This window comes from Globicephala melas, chromosome 19 (assembly GCF_963455315.2).
Source record: "Globicephala melas chromosome 19, mGloMel1.2, whole genome shotgun sequence".
NCBI lineage: Eukaryota > Metazoa > Chordata > Mammalia > Artiodactyla > Delphinidae > Globicephala > Globicephala melas.
Genome location: NC_083332.1, coordinates 10703086 through 10724047, shown reverse-complemented (window position 1 = coordinate 10724047; position 20962 = coordinate 10703086). Strand labels below are relative to the sequence as shown.

Below are 20962 nucleotides of genomic sequence, written 5' to 3'. Positions count from 1 at the left end.
TGCGCCACCAGGGAAGTCCTAATTAATTTTTTTAATTGAAGTATGGTTGATTTACAATGTTGCGTTAGCTTCAGGTGTATGGCAAAATGATGTGTGTATATATATATATATACACACACACACATCATTATATATATATAGGATATATATATAATATTTATATATTCTTTTTCACATTCTTTTCCATCATAGTTTATTACAAGATATTGAATATACTTCCCTGTGCTATACAGTAGGACCTTGTTGGTTATCTATTTTATATATAGTAGTGTGTATATGTTAAATTAGGATTTATCCCTTCCCCCACCTTTCCCCTTTGGTAATCATAAGTTTGTTTTCTACGTCTGTGGGTCTATTTCTGTTTTGTATATAAGTTCATTTGTATCATTTTTTTTTAGATTCCACATATAAGCCATATTATATGATATTTGCCTTTCTCTGTTTGACTTACTTCACTTAGTATGATAATCTCTAGGTCATCCCATGTTGCTGCAAATGGCATTATTTCATTCTTTTTTTATGGCTGAGTAGTATTCCATTGTATGTATATACCACATCTTCTTTATTCATTCATCTGTTGATGGACATTTAGGTCTATTCCATGTCTTGGCTACTGCAAATAGTGCTGCAGTGAACATTGGGGTGCATGTATCTTTTTGAATTATGGTTTTCTCTGGGTATATGCCCAGGAGTGGGATTGCTGGGCCATATGGTAGTTCTGTTTTTAGTTTTTGTTCTCCATAGTGGCTGCACCATTTTACATTCCCACCAACAGTGTAGGAAGGTTCCTTCATAAATTAAAATTTTATCAATAGCATCCATTCTACTTTTTTTTTTTTTTTTTGCGGTACGCGGGCGTCTCACTGTTGTGGCCTCTCCCGTTGCGGAGCACAGGCTCCGGACGCGCAGGCTCAGCGGCCATGGCTCACGGGCCCAGCCGCTCCGCGGCATGTGGGATCTTCCCGGACTGGGGCACGAACCCGCGTCCCCTGCATCGGCAGGCGGACTCTCAACCACTGCGCCACCAGGGCAGCCCCCATTCTACTTTTTCACTGCCTTTTCCCTCTTACCCAAACCAGATATTTCTCGTGCACTGCAGTTAGCAGACAGCAATAAGTAGGTGTTGAATGAGTATTTTTAAATGACTAAATATTCAAACAGATGATCACAGATCAAGACGACAAAGAGAGGGAATTCATTAAATCCCGCCCACAACCACTGTGAAGTAGGACCTTGTCATTACTGTAGGTTTTATTTTCACCTCTGCCTGACAAGTTAGGAAACATAGTCTCAGTGAGATTAAGTAACTTGCCCAAGGTCACCCACAGGCAAAATGCTGAAGCTGGAATTCGAACCCATGCAGCCTGGCTCCAGGCTCTGGAGGGAGAGCCTAGGACCAGGAAACCCACAACCAGGAAATGGGGTTGTGGTGCGCCTGGGCCTGGTTGGTGCTCAGCAAGCAGGATCTATGATCAGGTTTGCTCTGCATGCGGGGTGGGATGTGGCTGTTTCTCCCCACCCTGGGATGCTAGGGACCTTGCCCAATTTCTCCCAGGCCTGCTGACCAGGTAAGGGCTGGGCGTTAGTAGGGAAGCGGGAGGGAGGGGGAGAGAGAGAGAGAGAGAGAGAGAGAGAGAGAGAGAGAGAGAGAGAGACACGGGAGTGCAGCTCTTATTTTCCACATTCCAGGAACTGAAGCAGTGAGAAGAGGGCGCGTGTGCCCTGCCCCCAGCATCCTGCTCAGGAAGGGGCTGGAGGGGCTATGAGGAGAGCCCGAGGGGGCCTCCCAGAGTGCTAGCCAGCAGGGTAGCCATGAGGAGAAGGACTATGACGGTGGGGGGGCGCCCCAGGAGGGACGGTGCCCGAGGCGCTGGTGAAGGCTGATGGAGTCCTTGTTGCAGAGGTGCCCCTCACAGCAGGAGCCCTGGAGGTCGATGTTTGTCCACGGGCTGGTGGTGCCCTGGGTGGTGCAGGAGGGCCGGTGGCAAGTTCTGATGTACACAGGGACTGAGAAATTGCCTGGGAGGCGGGCAGTGAGGAGGGTCAGAACCGAGGGAGGCAGCTGCACCTGAACCTCCACCTCAGAGATCACAGCCATGACTGGGTCCTCAGACTTACTTCCAGTCCCCTCCTTAGACCAGAGCCATGCCTCCTCCCTCAGTCCAGGACCATGCCTCCTTCTTTAGACCAGGGCCGTGTCTCCCTGTCAGCCCTGCCCTGCCTCCACACCCCTTGCCCAGGCCCTCTCACCCTCCCAGCCTCTCACCAAAGGTCATGCTGCCATTGCCCTGGAGGCAGATGCTTTGGTCCTGGTGACACTGGACCCGCCAGAACTTCTCCGGGGTGCAGTCCTCCGGGTGGATCCCCACTCAGGAGTAGCACTTGGGGCCGCTGAGCGTCGGCGGGTTGGGCGCTGGCAAGAGAGCGTGGACGCACACTCAGGTAACGGTCCTCGGTACGGTCGTGCGGGTTGTGCATTGCGCCAGGGCTCCCGTCTGGCCCGACTGGGGCGCTGGAATCCCAGCGCGCCGGGAGGAGGAGCCCAACGGAGACCACACCCCTCCCCGGGCGCGCGCGCGGGCCGGGGCCCCTCCCAGCCCCGTACAGTCCCGCCCCACACCCAGCCCCGCCTCTCGCATACCTCGGCCCAGGTTGGCGAGGGAGTCGTGGGTCTGGAAGTTCGCGTTGCAAAGGTCGGTCCCTCAGCCGCGCACCACCGAGTAGTTAGGCGGCAGCGCCTTGTCATTCCACTGCATCTGGCCCGTAGCCGGGCCTGTCCAGCAGCCCTTCTGTACCATGGTCATTGAGGCGCGGTACCCTGGGAGCGAGGGGATGGGGTCTGGCGCGCTGCCTCCCCCTCAGCCCTTCTCCTCCTCTCCCACGCCCCCTCCTCTCCACCTCTCTCCCTCTAGTCTCAAGTCTCTTGCTCCTCTGTCTTCTCGCTTCTCACTCAACCTGGCTTCTCCCTCCAGCCCTGCCCTTCTCTTTAGTCCCTCGCTCCCTGTCATACTCTGCTTCCCTCTACACCGCCTCCCCCTCTCCTCTCATCACCAACCCTTTCCTCCTCCTCCTTTTCTCTCCTTCCCCTCTTCCGCTTTTCTGCCCCTCTCCCACCTCCTCTTCCTGGCCCCCCACTGTCTCCTCCTCCCACCTCCTGCCCCCCCATCCCCTCCTTCGTCCTACCCCTTCTCCAACCCCCACTTCTGCATCTCTATCCTGACCTTCCCTCCCCTCTTCTACCCAGTTCCTTCCCAACCCCTTGTCTGCTCCTCCACCCCCATCCCCCCCACCCCGTCTAGTCTTTCATCCTTGTCCTTGTCCCCCGCTCCCGCCCTTTCTTTGTGTGTTTCCTGCCCCTCACCAGTGTTCAGGGATAAGACAGCCTCGGAGCATCCGAGGAGACAGGAGACATTGAGGAATTTCATGCCACTGAGGTCAAAGGGCCCGAAGTAGAAGTGTTGAAAGCTGTAGCATTGCAGGGCTTGGGACCCTGGGGAGAGGAGCAGGGGTGGAGTGAGTGGAACAGGCCAAGGATGAGCCTGTGCAAGGAATCAGGCTCCACTCTGCATATGACAGCCACATGGGCCAGGCTCTTCTGCTCTGAGGGGAGACAGGCCTTGTTGCCTTGAAAGAAGCAGGGGCTGCTGCTGTGGCTGGTCATGGCTGTGTCTACCTCTTGGCACAGCAATGGCATCTGCACCTGCCAGTCCAGGTTTTTTTTCCCCAGGCTCTTCCGAATCTCCATCCTCTTCCAGGAAGCCCTCCAAGATTTTGATAAAGGAGGAAGTGATTCACTCCTGTCCTGCCTATCCCTTTCCCAACTATACTCATGATATCCAGTAGCACTAAAAGGTCACTGATGGAAAACAAACACTCCAGTATAGGCACTGGGATGTACAATCTCATGCTACAAATGCACACAGAGCCAGCCCCTAGCAATACAGGTACACACACGCACAGAACACTTAAACACTGACGTAAACACAAAATAACAAAATTGACACAGGCTCATGCAGATCTCACAAATATTCACAGAGTATCCTGAATGCATTCACACTGAGTTCTACATTTACAAGCAAAACGAGTACCACCCAGACCCTCCAATAGAAACCCCGGAAACCAAGGCACAGGATCTCACACATGCAAAATCACACTCACAGACAGAAAACTGTGTGGATACGGAAATAATCACAACACACAGACCCAGGAACACAGGAAGTCATACCCAGAGAGAGACAAATACAGACCCAAGAATCACAGACATACAAATAAAATGAGACCCTGAAATCAGGCGAAGTTAGAGATAGCCAAAAAAGAGGGCTACAAAAACAAACAATTTAAAATCATATTCAGATGCAAGATACATAGAGACACACAACAGATACACAGAGACAGATACACATCAAAATACCCAAACACACATACACAGAGAGAAATACAGGCCCACCAGTCATAGAGATGCACAAACACAAAGAGAAACAGAGATGCAAAATTATACACACATCTCTTTTAAAAAGAAAGTGAGGCTCAGAGATAAACAGACCCATAAAAGCATTTGTTCAAACACCCAGACATCAAAACCTGGTACAGATAAACACACACAAGCACAGAGACCCACAGGACACCCTGACACATGGACACACAGAGAAATCGAACTCTCTTCCGTGGACGAGCGTGTGCACGTGCCTGTGCGCACACACACAAAGTTGTTATATGCAGGCATAACCTCCTTCCCACCTCTCAAATTCCCTGCCTTTGTAGCCACTTCAGTCCTGATATGACTATGTCCCTGTCCTTACGCAAACTAGGGGAAGGGGTTGCCTGAGGATGAGGCCAAGGTTTCCTGCCAGTTCTGGAAAGAGCCCCCATGGCTCCCCAGAGGTACCTTTGAATGAGGACATGGGCAAAGAGGATGAGAAAGGCTGGAGTAGTGGAACAGAGACGCTGGAGGAAATGAGTGATATGGAAAGAACAGAGGAGGGGAAGAGAACTGGAGAGGACACAGTCTCCAGGCCTCTCCCAACCAAGACGCAGGAGTCCGGGCCCCCAGCCCCTTCTCCCTCAGACCCAGGAATCAGGGCCCCTAGTTCGCTCCTCCCTGAGTCCCTGGAATCCGCCCCCCACTCTCTGCTCCCTCAGACCCAGGAGAGTCCAGCTATCTCCCACCCAACTGCCCTCTTACCACTGGACTCAAAAGTCTGAATACCTGTGAGACAGAGGACAGCCCCAAAGAGGCACAGCAGGGTGGCTCTGGGGCCCCCCATTGCCAGGTTGTGGACCTGAGTGGAGACACCGAGGACAGCTTCTGCTCTGATTTCTGCGTGGCTGGTTCTCCCAGCAAAGCCCCAGGCCGGCAGGCATTCCTCCACCCCCGCCCTCCCTTGCTTGGGCTCGTTTCCTCCTAGATAATCATGATGGGGCCTGGACTCCTGGATCTGAGGGAGGAGGGAGCTAGGGGCCTGTAACCCTTAACTTTGGGGGGATTCGCGTTTTGCAGGCTCTCTTTCTACCCTGTTCCCCAACACTGTGTTCTAGTCTGAGGTTGGCACTCACGGCCTCTTGATTTCTCTTCTCTTCCTCTATCCCAACACATACCATCTATATGGGCCCACGTCTCCAGACCCAGAGACACAAACATCACCTCCTCCTTGAAGACTTCTCTGACCTGCCACGCCCGCCTACAATCATCCACCCACGTTCAGCCTCAAATACCTCCGTCTCCCAGCCTTGGTCACCCTGGGTTGGGCTAGTGTCTGTCACTGCATCAGGCTGTGAACTCCTCAGAGGCCTCAGGGGATGTTTGTGATGTTGTAGGAATGAGTGAATCGAGGAACTTAGAAACAAACTGACAGGGAGATAGAGACTCCCAGAGAGGCAGTTACACATGGGATGCAAAAAGACAGACACATCCGGTGTGGACAGATGCAGATGTAGACACGCAGACAAACGCAGACTTGATGAACAGGACATGCCCACAGAAGGTGTTTAATACATTTTTTATTAGACTTTGAAATGAATGAATTTTAAAACATCGGAGGAGATAGAGACACAGGCAGACAACTGGAGGGATACACTGTCCCCTGAGGATTCAGCCAAACCCATGTGGACACTCAGACACCAGGCAGATGGGAACTTCCAGATGGATGCTATCGAGGGTAGTGGGAGCTGATGCCAAATTGGCATCTCCTGATCTGCCTTGCTTCTTGCGCTTGGAGGCACTGCCTGCTGGGATCACACCTACTCACCGTGCCATGCAGGGTGGGTACCAGGCATGTGCAGAGACCTAGGGTCACGAACCCCCAGATGAATGGGCAGAGGGGACACAATAGCGGTGACCACGACAGCCTTAACGGTCTCCTGAGCTTGACTAAACTTGACACGGGCTTCTTCCTGACTTCACGCCCCCAATTTCCCTTTCCTTAGAGCATTTACTTTAGAAAACTTGTCATTGCCGATTCTTTCTCTGTCCCTTTGAAATGTAGGTAAATTTTCTCCCAGCCTCTTGCCAGTTTTACAGCCCAGGAATGTCTTTCTCAGGGGACCTGGGAGCCACCCCTCCAAAATGTCATCATCAAGGAAGATAGCACCCCTGACCCTCAGGCTCTGTTGGAGGGTAGGAGCCGAACTTGAATAAGTGGCAGTTAGCAAACACAGATGCCTAATTACAGAGAAAAACATTTGTAAACTCAGGAGTAAGTCAGGGTGCTGGACCATCCCATGCACCAACCTCCCCTCCGTCTCTGGCATTTTCCCACTAGCTTATCCAGCTGAAAACCCCTCCCACCTTTTGTTTCAGTGGAGTTGAGTTCAGTCTCTCTCTCTTATTGCCATAGTCTTGAATAAAGTCTCCTGTGCCTGTTTAACTTTGTTCGGTGCGATTTTTCTTTGACAGCAAACACCCAGGAACTGTGGACACTCACTAGGGTTCTGGACTCACCCTCGTTTTGCCAAAACCCTGCTCCTCCCAACAGGCCTCACTTCCCTGAACCTGTTTTGTATCCAAATTATTTTTCCTGTTTCTCCTGTTCCTGCCTCTCTGTCAGGGTCTGGCCCTTCAGGGAGAGGGTGGAGCTAACAACCCCTGGAGAGTAGAGACTGGCCGGGAAAGGAGGCTGGGTTTTCTGAGGCCCCTGTGGAAGGTGGGGGCATTGGAGGTATTCACAGTTTCAGAGACTGAGGCTTGAAGAGTTGGCTGACCAGCCCATTTAGTGTGTGAGCCTATGTGTGTGTGTGTGTGTGTGTGTGTGTCCCACTGCAGGAGGCTGTCGATGAAAAAAAAATCAATGGTCAATCTAAGAAAGAAATGGAAAATTTTATTCGAGCCAACCTGAGGATTATAACCTGGGAGACAGTCTTTCAGAAAGCTCTGAGGACTGTTCTGCCCATTAGAGGTCAAAGCACAGTTATATAAGCTTTTGAGGCAAAGAGTTATCCAACAAATGATGTATTGACAGTTTATACAATCCAGATCTGTATGTACAAAGCAAGTAGTGGGTTACTGTGATCCCTTACAAGATTAAGAAGGAACATTATCCCCTAAGGAAGCCTGTTCAATGCAGATGTACAATACACACTAAAGGGAAAGGCAGAGGCCCAAACTGGTAGAAAATAATTTTATGTTTAAATTTTTCTTGTCTTGCCATAAAATATAAATTTTATTTCATCCAGGTAATCCAATGGAGACCCAGTGATCTAGGTCTAGAGATTTTGGCAGGGCTCTTGCAACCATGCACAGAGCATGAACTCGAAGCTCCCTATGAACCCAGAAATTCTTTTTTTTTTTTTGTAATCACGTTTTAGTAATTAAGCTTTGTAATTAAGTGATTAATTATTTGAGAGATTGGAGAAAATGGAGGATGCTCTGTGGTAGCCATTAAAGAGCTATTTTTAAAACTTTTTACTGTAGAAATTTTCAAACACACACAAGCATACAGAGAATAGCATACCCACCACCCAGACTCAACAATTTTTAACATATCTACTAATCCTATGTTATTCTTACCCCCTTTGGTGCTCTTAAGGGCATTGAATTAGATGCCTTCATTATTTTCTCAAAATATTAATTTTCCTTAAAACAACATTTAAAAGTTGGTGATTTTCAAAGTGTAACTTTGGCTTATGTTCTAAGATGCAATCTTCAGGAACGTAACGTACAATTTCTAAAAGGGTGTTTAACCACTACCTCGAGTTGAATTCTTAGTCATATGATGTCACCAAATCAACATATTTGCATATTGAATAGTTTCAAATTTATTTGCGATACATGTATTTTCAATATATTCCAACATTTATTAGAAGCTGAAGAGTAGCTGTAGAGTGCTTGAATGATATTTTAAAATTCAGTGGTATAGAAATTTTTGCTGCATTATTCACTATCCAGTTTAAAGGATGGGCAGCACAAGGATTTGCTCCTTCAAGAAGAGAGAAAGGAGGCAGATCGGGGGTGTTACCTAGAGTCTCTGCCCAGCCCCAACCACCTACAGGAGCATCCGTGTGGATGTCCTCAACTGCCCGGTGTTTGAGCGTCTACGTGGGTCAGTCCAATTGTTACCAAGTCCAAGCTCATACTGCTTGCTGCAGGACAGACCAGTAAATGGAGAGACAAGTTGCTGGGGCCAGGAATAGCAACTTTTTTCAGAAAGCCAGCATACTGAGTAGGTGGTGGACTAGCGTCCTAAAGAACCATCTTGCCCAGGTTTGGATGCTAGTTTCTTTTATAGAACAAAGTGGGGGAGGTGAGGAGGTAAAGTGAAAAAGGTGATAAGGTGTTGCAAATAGTTGCTGGTTCTTCTTTCCTGCAGCCATTCACAGGTCAGGGCCTGGTCAGGATGTTTCCTGTGAGCTTAAACAAAGGTATTTTAGCTTAACACTCAGACACGGGAGGCAGGGTTCCAGGAGATGGGCCATTATGTATACTTTAAGCTACAGGCGACATCCCTTTAGTGATTACTTCGAAGCAAAAGCAATAGAATACAAAGGTTAAAGGAAAAGAAACACATCCAATATGGAGTCAGATTTGTTCTTCCCTATTACAGAATGCCTTGGAAATTTTTCAAGGATCTTTTGTTGTATTCTGTAAGCTTCCACGCACTTTTCCATTTCCATGCACATTTACAAAGACCTGGCCTCTTAAATAACGTTCCCCCCAGATTTGGTTTAAGCAGTTTACTAAATGTGTGCATCCCTGTCTTAGTATATATCACCTACTGGACAAAATTCCCCAAAGTGCTCGCATGTAAGGATCAGTGCAGTCTGGGACTCTGTCCATCCAGCAATAATTGTTTTCTTTTTAATTAATTAATTTAAATTTTATTTATTTTTGGCTGTGTTGGGTCTTCGTTGCTGCATGTGGGCTTTCTCTAGTTGCGGTGAGCGGGGGCTACTATTCATCGTGGTGCACGGGCTTCTCACTGTGGTGGCTTCTCTTGTTGCGGAGTGCAGGCTCTAGGCGTGAGAGCTTCAGTAGTTGTGGCTCGTGGGCTCTAGAGCGCAGGCTCGGTAGTTGTGGCACATGGGCTTAGTTGCTTTGTGGCATGTGGGATCCTCCCGGACCAGGGATAGAACCTGTGTCCCCTGCATTGGCAGGTGGATTTTAAACCACTGCGCCACCAGGGAAGTCCCTGTGTAGTTTCTAAAATATGTTCATAACGAACTATTAAATATTCTCTTTTTTGAGGAACAAAGATCTAAATTAGAGGCAAGAGGTAAATATTTTGAATCAACTTAATATAAGCAATGCTTAGTTGATTAGCTTTGAAATAAAAAGATGATATGAAATGGTAGAGAATCATAATATCATGAAAATAAAGAGTATTTTCCTAAATTTTATTGTGAGAAATTTCAGGTGCAAAAGTGTTGAAAATTAGTTCAAATATGATGCATATACCTATCATCTAGATCTAAAGTACAGTTGACCCTTGAACAACATGGATTTGAACTGTGCAGGTCCACTTATACTTGGATTTTTTTCAAAATTTATTGGAAAAAAATTTTGGAGATTTGCAACAGTTTGAAAAAACTAACAGATGAACCATGTAGCCTAGAAATATTGAAAAAAATTAAAGTTAGGTATGCCATGGATGCACAAATATATGTAGATACTAGTCTATCCTTACATAGGCATAAGGTGATATTATAAAATCAATAATGTGTTAGTTTTCTCACTGTTTTATAACTTTGCTTTCAAAGAATTACAGTATTGTACAGTATGCCTCTCTCTCTTATAACTGGGGAAACTGTGTATCAGCCTATCATCATAGGTGTTTATTTTTTAAAGTAACAATGTTCTCAATACTGTATTATGAATATGACTGTAATACTGTATGCCATAAAAATTTTATAATGATTCATTCATTAGTATATAGGCTAGGCTACCATAAAGCAATTGTATCAATTACTCTAGGCTACCATAAAGCAATATTGCTGCTTCTTTGTGATCAATGCATGATAATGTTATACCTGTAAATAAATATGAATTGCTTTTTCACATTATCTTTTTATTTTTGATGTCTAGTGTTAGTAATACATATAACATCTACAGTGCTTTGTATCATATAAGACAATATTGATGTAGGTACTGACAGACCATTCATCTTGTAAACTGACAAGTAAACTTATGGTACCGATAAATATAGAACAATACTGTAATGTATTTTCTCTTCCTTATGGTTTTCTTAATAACATTTTCTTTTCTCCAGCGTACTTTATTGTAAGAATACAGTATAATACATATAACATACAAATTACCTGTTAACTGAATGTTTGTTATTGGTAAGGCATCTGGTCAACAGTAGGTTATTAGTAGTTAAGTTTGGGGGGAGTCAAAAGTTATACATGGATTTTCGACTGTGTGTGGGGTTGGCATCCCAACCCCTGCATCGTTCAAGGGTCAACTATATTAACATTTGCTTATTCTATCTATGTTTCTGCATCAATTAGCTTCTGCTGCATAACAAACAACAAACAAAAAGGGTTAACAACAAGCCCTTTATTTATCTCCTGATCCTCTGTTTCTCCTGGGTTGTTCTTCTGGTATGGGCTGACTTGACCAATCTCTGTTGGGCTCTCTTATGTTTCTATGGTCAGCTGATGGGCTGAATGATCTAGGATGGTCTCACTCACGAGACTGGTAGTCGGCTGGCTATCAGTCAGGCCTCAGTTCTCCTCCATATGGCCTCTCATCTTCCAGCAGGCTAGACTGGACACTTTTCACATGGAAATGACATGTTTCCAAAGGGCAGAGAGAAAGGGCAACCTCCAATAAGGAAGTGCTTTTCATGCCTCTGCTCAAGTTATGTTTGCTAATGTCACTGGCCAACAAGTCACAAGGCTTGCCCAGAATCAGTGTGGAAGGGCATTAACCGTGTGGACAGAAGGAGGGGAATAACTTGTGTTACTTTTGTTCTATTTAACTATCACTGTTGAACCAATAAAAGCAAATGGAAGATATCATTTTGCTTCACTTATAAATATAAATCATGTAGTAAGCAAAGGATCTTTCCCTAATGTGACTCTCCTCTTCCCTCTCAGCAGGCTATTTTTTTAAAAAATTGAAGTAGAGTTGATTTACAATGTTGTGTTAGTTTCAGGTATACATTAAAGTGATTCAAATATATATATTCTTTTACGGATTCTTTTCCACTATAGGTTATTACAAGATACTGAATATAGTTCCCCATGCTATACAGTAAGTCCTTGCTGTCTATTTTATGCATAGTAGTGTATATCTGTTAATCCCAATCTCCTAATTTATCCCTCCCTCCCCCTGCCTTTTCCCCTTTGGTAACCATAAGTTTGTGTTCTATGTGAGTCTATTTCTGTTTTGTAAAGAAGTTCATTTGCATCATTTTTTAGATTCCACATATAAGTGATGTCATATGATATTTGTCTTCCTCTGACTTATTTCATTTAGTATGATAATCTCTAGGTCCATCCATATTGCTACAAATGGCATTATTTCATTCTTTTTTTATGACTGAGTAATATTCCCTTGTATATATACCACATCTTCTTTATCCATCTTATCTGTTGATGGACACTTAGGTTCTTCAGGCTATTTTTAAAGGGCTAAATGATTTGAAACTTGGTCATTCATCTCCCATTCACACAATAACTGCAACAATAATGAAGAACATAGGAAGACCCACAGGGCCAACTAAGAGAAATATTTACAAACATGAACTTTTACCCATAAAGAAGTTACAGGTTTGAGCCACAACATCTATTAAAACCCTTTGGAGAATCTATTTTATTTGTGTGATCAAGATAAAAGCACAACCAGATGGGCCTAGGTGGCTTGAGGCAAGAGGTGCCCAGTGCCAGCATGAGGTCAGGCACTGGGTTGTGCCCATGTGGAATTGGCCAGAGTTCATGCAGGGATGATTGCCCCATCAGTGAATCAAGAGAAACAATTTTCCCAAGGCCCCAGGCACAGGTGAGGCTGAGAGGATATGAATGAGATAGCACATGTGTCTGAACCCTTCCCTAATTAAATTCTTCTACACAATTATCTGAGCCTAGTTATGATTAGAGTTTAGAGCCTAAACTACTGATACTATATCATTAGTGGTTAATTGCCTAGTAAAAGTTTCTATTTCTTCTTCTTCTTAAACATCTTTATTTATTTATTTATTTGGCTGCACCAGGTCTTAGTTGTGGCATGCATGAGGGATCTAGTTCCTTGACCAGGGATTGAACCTGGCCCCCTGCATTGGGAGCACGGAGTCTTAGCCACTGGACCACCAGGGAAATCCCTCTATTTCTTCTTGTCAATTCTTTAAGTTGTATCTTTCTAGGAAATTGGTTATGTCATCTATTTTGTTGTTGTTGTTGTTGGCCATGCTGTGCAGCTTGAGGGATCTTAGTTCCCGATCAGGGATGGAACCCTGACTCCTAGCAGTGAGAGTGCTGAGTCCTAACCACTGGACCACCAGGGAATTCCCATCTGTTTTCAAATTTATTCTAATTAAAAAGTCTTCTATTTTTGTGTAGTCTTTTCCCTTCTTAATATTATTTATTTGTGCCTTTTCTCTGTTTTATTAATTAATCACCTCAGAAGTGCATCACTTCAAATACTCACTTTAATTAAGCAGTGGTTGGCGTTTAGCCTCTCTGTTGCATCAGTGTTTTCTACTTCATTAATTTATGCTTATAATTTGCTTTGACCCATTTTCTCCTATTCATTCTTTTATTCTTTGTTTTCTAACTTCCCAAGATAGACAAAGCCTATAATTTTCATCCTTTTTAGTTTCCTCTTCCTTTGAACTTATATCATAAGTACCCAATAGAGTTCATATCTTTATCTGTACCCAATAAAATTCATACCTTAATTTCTTGGCATTTTATTTATGTTGTTTGCTGTTTTTGCTACTGTAATACATGGTGGCTTGTTTCCTTATGTTAACTTTGGGTTTATCTGTAAAAACTCTTCAATGCATGAATGGAAGTTACAATCCTCCAGAGAATTTCCTTGATGATTTCTCCAAGCACCCTGGTATTCCAAGCCCAGGATCAATTTTACACTCATTTCTCAGCCTGAGTTTTCCAGAACATGCTGGCAGTATAAATCAAGGTACTAACAAAATATTAAAAGAGGTAGACAGCAACTTAGAAAAAAAATCTTATGTCATGCCCTAGTTGGTTTCTTCCAAAAATGTAAGGTTGGTTTAACATTTTAAAAAATCTATGTATTCTACCATGTACCAAAAACATGTATTCTACTGTGTTATCAAAATAAAGAGGAAAAATTTTACGGTCATATTTGTAGACACAGAAAAGACATTTGATAAATAATCAACAGAGATTCATAATAATAATGAAAACTCATAGCAAACTAATAATTGAAATGAACTTATTTCTTTGGATTGAGTGTGTGTTTTTTTTAAAAAGAAGAAGAAAACATCATACTAAAGAACCCACTCGGGCTTCCCTGGTGGTGCAGTGGTTGAGAGTCCGCCTGCTGATGCAGGGGACACGGGTTCGTGCCCCGGTCCGGGAGGATCCCACATGCCGCGGAGCGGCTGGGCCCGTGAGCCATGGCCGCTGAACCTGCGCGCCCGGAGCCTGTGCTCCGCAACGGGAGAGGCCACAGCAGTAAGAGGCCCGCGTACCGCAAAAAAAAAAAAAAAAAAAGAACCCACTCAAAAAAAAAACAACCCACCCAACAAACATACACAATGCCTGTAACACATAGTGACAGAAATATATGCTGACGCACACGCATAGATGGTCATACATACACACGTATCACACAATCACTGATACACCCCAGACCTGTCACAACCACACAACACATTCATACCCTCGCCCTGTCATGATAGACACAAAAACACACTTCCACCACAGTCACACATTCATCCTGATCCTGTCATACACAAACTGCAATCTCTCTTCTCTCTGGTGCACACACACGTATACTCTGTCACACGGCCGCGGAGAAACACTCCAGCTCCGTCATGGTCACCAGATAAACGTATACAACGTATTTTACATGCAGTCACAGAGACATACACTGGCCATTTCGTGTGCACAGATGCCCACTTACACACACACACACACACACACACACACACACCATTCCATCTGTCACAGGATATCTCAGCCCCGTCACGTGAACAATCATGCAAATGCAATATCACCTTTCACACAGCGTGACGTATCCTTGGCTCTACCACGCGCAGTGTTCACACACAACCCCTACACCACGTCTGTCCCTCACCGTCACTGAAGCACACTCCAGCGCTGTCGCATACTTGACTCTCCATCACACGCAGCCTGGAGACACCCTCACCTGTTTTGACGACCCCTCCCCTCTTGTCTGTCACACCATCACCTCCGTCACAGCTCGCGTTTACCTGGAGCGTTTCCCTCCGTCCATTCCCACCGCCGGCTAGGGTCGGAGTTCTCAAAGCCCTCCCCTCCACGCCCCGCAATGATTTCTCTTTACACTGAACCTGCTCACACGCGCAGCCCAAGAACCACGAGGAAGCTCTAGGTGGACTTCCGAGACCGACGGTCATTGGGGCCCAGTGGCCTGTGGGAAATGTAGTCCAGAGCCGGAAAAGCAGGAGACATCGGAAACCCAAGGGCCGGGGGGCGTCTCCGCCCCGGAGGTTTCTGGGAGTTGTAGTCGGTGCTCGCAGTGCGCAAGCGCCGGCTCGCGCCTGCCGTGCGTGAGTGACGTCTTGGGCGTGGGAGTCTAGGGTGAGTCCCCAGCGGTAGTACTTACCTGACCACGTTTGTGCCTGAACATCTTTGCGCTCCGGAAGGCCCAGTGTAGGCTGATGGTCCCTGAGGTGCGCCAGCTCCTGGACCCGCACTGGGGACACAGCAGGTGGGGTGTGTGTGTGTGTGTGTGTGTGTGTGTGACTCTGTGTTACTGTGACAGTCGTGGGACAGACTGAATGGCTGTAGATGGATGTAGCAGTGTTCCGGAGCCGGTCCCTACGGTTAGATTCTCAGAAAAATTGAGACGTGTTAACACAACCATTACAGTAGTCCCCCAGTATCTGCTGGTGTTTGCTTCCAGGACTCACTGTGGATAGTGCTGAGGATGCCGGAGTCCCTTTTATAAAATGCCATAGTACTTGCATGTGACCTGTGCATATCCTTCTCTATATATTAAGTCATCTGTAGATTACTTGTATTAGGTATTACGTACCTAATACCTAATACTATGTAAATAGTTGCTGTCATGAAGCAAATTCAAGTTTTGCTTTTTGGAACTTTTTGGGATTTTTAAAATATTTTTGATTAACGGTTGAATCCACGGATGCTGAACCCATGATATGGAGGGCTGATTGTATTTAAAAGTTATGTAGACTTACGATAAATGCATTTAGAAAACTAAGGTAATAAATACCCAACAAATCACTTCCTAACTATTATCTATGCTATTGAGATTATGTCAATTGTGTCTGTAGGGCGGAAATAATTATATCGTGGTGTATCACTGTACATCTCTTCCCAACTCCACCTTCAGTGATACCACATTGGCAGCTAGAAACTGGCGGTGACAGGACTGTTTACACCATGGGAATTGGCAGTTACTACAAATGAGGGCCTGATTTATTGTTTTGTTGATCTGGGGATGGGGAAGCTTCCCAAAGTCCTACCTCCTCGTCCTGCAATGTCCCTCCAGCACCGTCTTTTGGTTAAGCTTATCATTGTGAGCTGAGGCAGTCAATTGATAATGGAAACTTATGATTTACCATGTTTTCACTTAACAAATATCAAAAACAAATGTTGATAGTATACAGTATTGTTGAGAATGTGGGGGAATGAGAATGCTCATAGGTAGCTGTTGGTAATGACTACAGTCTTTTTACAGTTGAGTTGGGTAGTATCTATCACAATGTCTGAAAGCAAACCCTTAATCAACCAGAATTTTTACATATAAGATTCTAGCTTACAAAAATGCTGACTTGAAAGAAAAAGATGTGGATACAGTAATGCTTACTGAAGCCGTGTCTGTAATACTGAAGAACTGAAATTAACCTCAATGTTTATCCTTTGAGGAATTGTTAGTCTATGCTGAACAACATGGTAGCTATTTGTGGCTATTTAAAATCATTACAATTAAATAAAATTTTAATATGTAGTTCCTTAGTCAAACTAGTCACATTTCAAATGCTTGTTAGCCAGTGTGACTAGTGGACAGTTAGATAATAATTCAACATTAAAAAGAAGGAGTTAAATCTCTATACCTGACATAAAATGAAGTAGAGGAATTGTGTTCAAGTGAAAAGGGGAAATAGCAGAACAATATGTATAGCATGATCCCATTTCTTTACAAAATAGATGATCTTGGGGCTTCCCTGGTGGCACAGTGGTTAAGAAACCGGCTGCCAATACAGGGGACACGGGTTCAAGCCCTGGTCTGGGAAGATCCCACATGCCATAGAACAACTAAACACGTGCGCCACAACTACTGAGCCTGCACTCTAGAGCCCGCGAGCCACAACTACCGAGCCCATGTACCACAACTACTGAAGTCTGTGCGCCTAGAGCCTGTGCTCCGCAACAAGAGAATCCACCACAATGAGAAGCCTGCGCACCGCAATGAAGAGTAGCCCCCGCTCGCCACAACTAGAGAAAGCCCGTGTGCAGCAACGAAGACCCAACGCAGCCAAGAATGAATAAATAAATTTATTAAAAAAAACAACAAAATCCAAAAAAAACATACACACACACAAAAAAACAATACTGAGTGAAGCAGGCACATTGTGTTAAAATTATCATCTGTTTGTCAATCATATACATTAAACTTTCTGTCCCAATTCAATTTTTAAAAATATAACTATTGCCATTCAGGCTTTTTTTTTGGATATTTACAAATAATTATCAAGTCAAACCTCTCAGTATTTTAGTGTTTTTATCTTTGGTGTTATGCTTAGAAAATCCATGCCTATATCAGAATTTAAGTATATATTTACCTGATTTTCACTGAGTCATTTAATTATTCCATGCATTGTAAATGTGTGTGTGCACACGTGTGTATATATATATAAAATAAAATTGGTATATAATTACTCCCACACACATACTGTTAGTCCATTTACTTAACTCTGTTTATTGAATAAACCATCTTTCTCCTACTATATTAAATAATGTACTTCCCAGATATTAGTTTTCCATTATATTTGGGCCTTTCACTTAACGGTTTATTTTGATCCTTTCATAGATCTATTAATTTGTTAACCTCTTCAGCTCTATTTTGGTTGCTTTTTGTATGGTATATCTTTTTCTGTCCTCTTAATTTCAATCTATTTGTGTCTTCTTTGCAGCAGTGTTGAATGATAAAGAAGTAGACTGGCCTTTGTGCCTGGTTCCTGGGAGGGAGACTCCAAATCCTTGGAATTTCCTGAGTAATAAGAATGTCTTTGTTATTCATAAGCCCCTTAGATCACACTGGAGTTTATGCTAATAAGGTGATTCACAGGGAACCCCTCAATAGCTTCAGAATAGGGGCTAGTCATGCTGGAAAGACCAACTGTGTGATTACAGGGTTGGGGATTTGAACCATGTGATATCGGTTCTACCTTGGCGGGGGTGGGGAGGCTACAGATCAAATTCAATCACATGGCCAATAATTAAAGCTAATACAACTCAACAACAACAACAACAACAAAAACCCTAAACAATCCAACTTAAAAATGGGCAGAGGAGCTGAATAGACATTTTTCCAAAGAAGACATACAGATGGCCAACAGGCACATGAAAAGATGTTCAACATCACTAATTATTAGGGAAATGCAAATGAAAACCACAATGAGACATCATCTCACATGTGTTAGAAAGGCTATTATCAAAAAGACAAGAAATAACAAGTGTTGGAGAAAATGGAACCCTCCTACACTGTTGGTGGGACTGTAAATTGGTGCAGCCACTTTGGAGAAAAGGATGGGAGATTCCTCAAAAAATTAAGAATAGAGCTACCATATGATCCAGCTATTCCACTTCTGGGTATTTGTCCAAAGAACATAAAAACACTACTTGAAGATGATATATGCACCCCTATGTTCATCTTAGTATTATTATTAATAGCCAGGATATGGAAACAACCTAAGTGCCCATCAACAGATGAATGGATAAAGAACATGTGGGAGATACACACACAAACACACAGGTATATTATTCAGCCATAAAAGGTGAAATCCTGCCATTTGCAACAACATGGATGGACCTTGAGGGTATTATGCTAAATGAAATAAATCAGAGAAAACCAAATAATATATGGTTTCGCTCATATGTGAGATATAGAAAAAGAAACAAAAAACAAATGAACAAACCAAATCAAACCAAATGTTTAGATATAGAGAATAGAGTGGTGGTTGCCAGAGGGGAAGGAATAGGGGGTGGGTGCGGGAAGGTGAAATGGTTAAAGGGAGTGTGTGGCTTCACCACACTGACTCCATTTTGTCAACTCCATCTCAGGCCCACAGTCCTACCCTCTCCCTTTTCTGAGTGACTGAACTTTAGCCTACTCACAAGGAATGCACCCAAGCCAGATAAGTTCCCTATCAATTTTTGCCCTTGCCTTCATCTGATACGAAAACTGGAAGAATGCCTTTGCTGATGCAGATGGTCAATGGTCAAGAGACCCCCAGAGATAGGAAAAATCCGCAGTTCTTGTCAGTGTGGGTATGCTTCTTACTTGGTAGTCTGATTCTATTTTTAGCTTCGGCCCCTTTGAACTCCCCTGTGCCCTTTTCGATGACATGGAGTGCAGCTGCGAATGCTTCTGGATCATCCATCCAGCAGATCTTTCCCACCTGTATGTAAGTTACCCATAATAAACTTCATAATTGCCCTTTATGGAGTGGCCTGCTTCATATTTCAGCCTCAAAGTTCCTTCTCAGTTCAGAGGATATTACTCGATATCTTGGCTTCCCAACAGGGGGTCAACTGTAGAGTCAGGGATGGAAGCTAAATTTTTGGTGGTAGGCATGCCTTAGTGTATACAGAAGTAGAAATATAATGTTGTACACATGAAACATATAATGTTATAAACCAATGTTACCTCGATTTAAAAAAGAAAGAAAGAAAGGAAATAATGGCCCCAAACTTCCCAAATCTGGGAAAATGTATGCCATCCAGATTCAAGAAGCCATATAGGGGCTTCCCTGGTGGGGCAGTGGTTAAGAATCTGCCTGCCAATGCAGGGGACATGGGTTTGAGCCCTGGTCTGGGAGGATCCCACATGCTGCAGAGCAACTAAGCCCCTGCGCCACAACTACTGAAGCCCGCATGCCTAGAGCCCTGCTCCACAACAAGAGAAACCACTGCAATGAGAAGTCTGCACACCGCAATGAAGACCCAACACAGCCAAAAATAAATAAATAAATTTATATTAAAAAGTGAAGCCGTATAGAGTCAAAATAGGATGAATCCAAATTAATCCACAGTGAGACACATTGTAATCAAATTGTCAAAAGTCAAAGACAAAGAATTTTGAAAGCAACAAGAGAAAAGCAACTTGTCATGTACAAGGGGACCCCTATAAGACTCTCAGCAGATTTCTCAGCAGGTGTCTTGCGGGCCAGAGGGAGTGGGATAATATGCTGAGGGAGTTCATCACCACTAGACCTGCCTTACAAGAAATGCTAAAGGAAGTTCTTCAAGTGGAAATGATGCCAAACAGCAACATGAAAGAATATGAAAGGAAAAGGCTCACTGGAAAAGGTAAATGTATAGACAAATACAGAATTCTGTGATATTATAATGGTGGTACATAAATCACATTTAATTCTGGAATAGAGATTAAAATACAGAAGTAAAAATAATAACTACAAAATATGTTAGTAGATACACAATATGAAGACACAATTTGTGACATCAATAACATAAAATATGTGTGAGGGGAGAAATAAAAGTGCTGAGCATTTGTATATGATGTTGTTATCAGTTAATACAGCTTGTTTTAAGATGTTTTGTTTAAGTCCCATGTTAACCACAAAGAAAATGCCTATAGAAGGTACACAAAAGAAAATGAGAAAGGAATCAAAGCACATCACCACACACACACACAGAAAAAAAAAATCAATGAAACAGAAAGGAAGACAGCAAGGGAAAAGAGTGACAAAAAAGCTATAAGACAAACAGCAAACAATTAACAAATGACAATAGTAAGTCCTACCCTGTTAATTATTACTTTAGATGTAAATGGATTAAACTTCTCCATCAAAAGACAGAATGGCTGAATGAATGAAAAAAGAAACAAAATCCAGCTATATTTTGTCTACAAGAGACTCACTTCAGATTTAAAGACACACAGAGCCTGAAAGTGAAAGTGTGGAAATAGACATACCATGCAAATTGTAAATGAAAACAAGGGTGGCCATACTTATATTATACAAAATAGACTTTGTCAAAAGTTCAAGCAAGGCATAAAAATACCAAGTGAAACACCTGAAAGTTCACTACCTTGTTATAATGATTCTTAGTATTTCTTAGTATCTTCTAA

The 20962-nt window shown here is 43.8% G+C and overlaps 1 protein-coding gene across 1 annotated transcript; it reads right to left on the bottom strand.

The window, feature by feature from the left end:
* Positions 1-1170: 1170 nt before the first annotated feature.
* Positions 1171-14956, bottom strand: LYPD5 (LY6/PLAUR domain containing 5). The gene is given in 7 exon segments (XM_030874030.2): positions 1171-1847; positions 1849-1879; positions 1881-2019; positions 2267-2413; positions 2642-2818; positions 3362-3490; positions 14717-14956. Coding segments are annotated over 7 exon segments (756 nt in total). The 5' UTR covers positions 14763-14956; the 3' UTR covers positions 1171-1760.
* Between the last annotated feature and the right edge of the window lie 6006 nt (positions 14957-20962).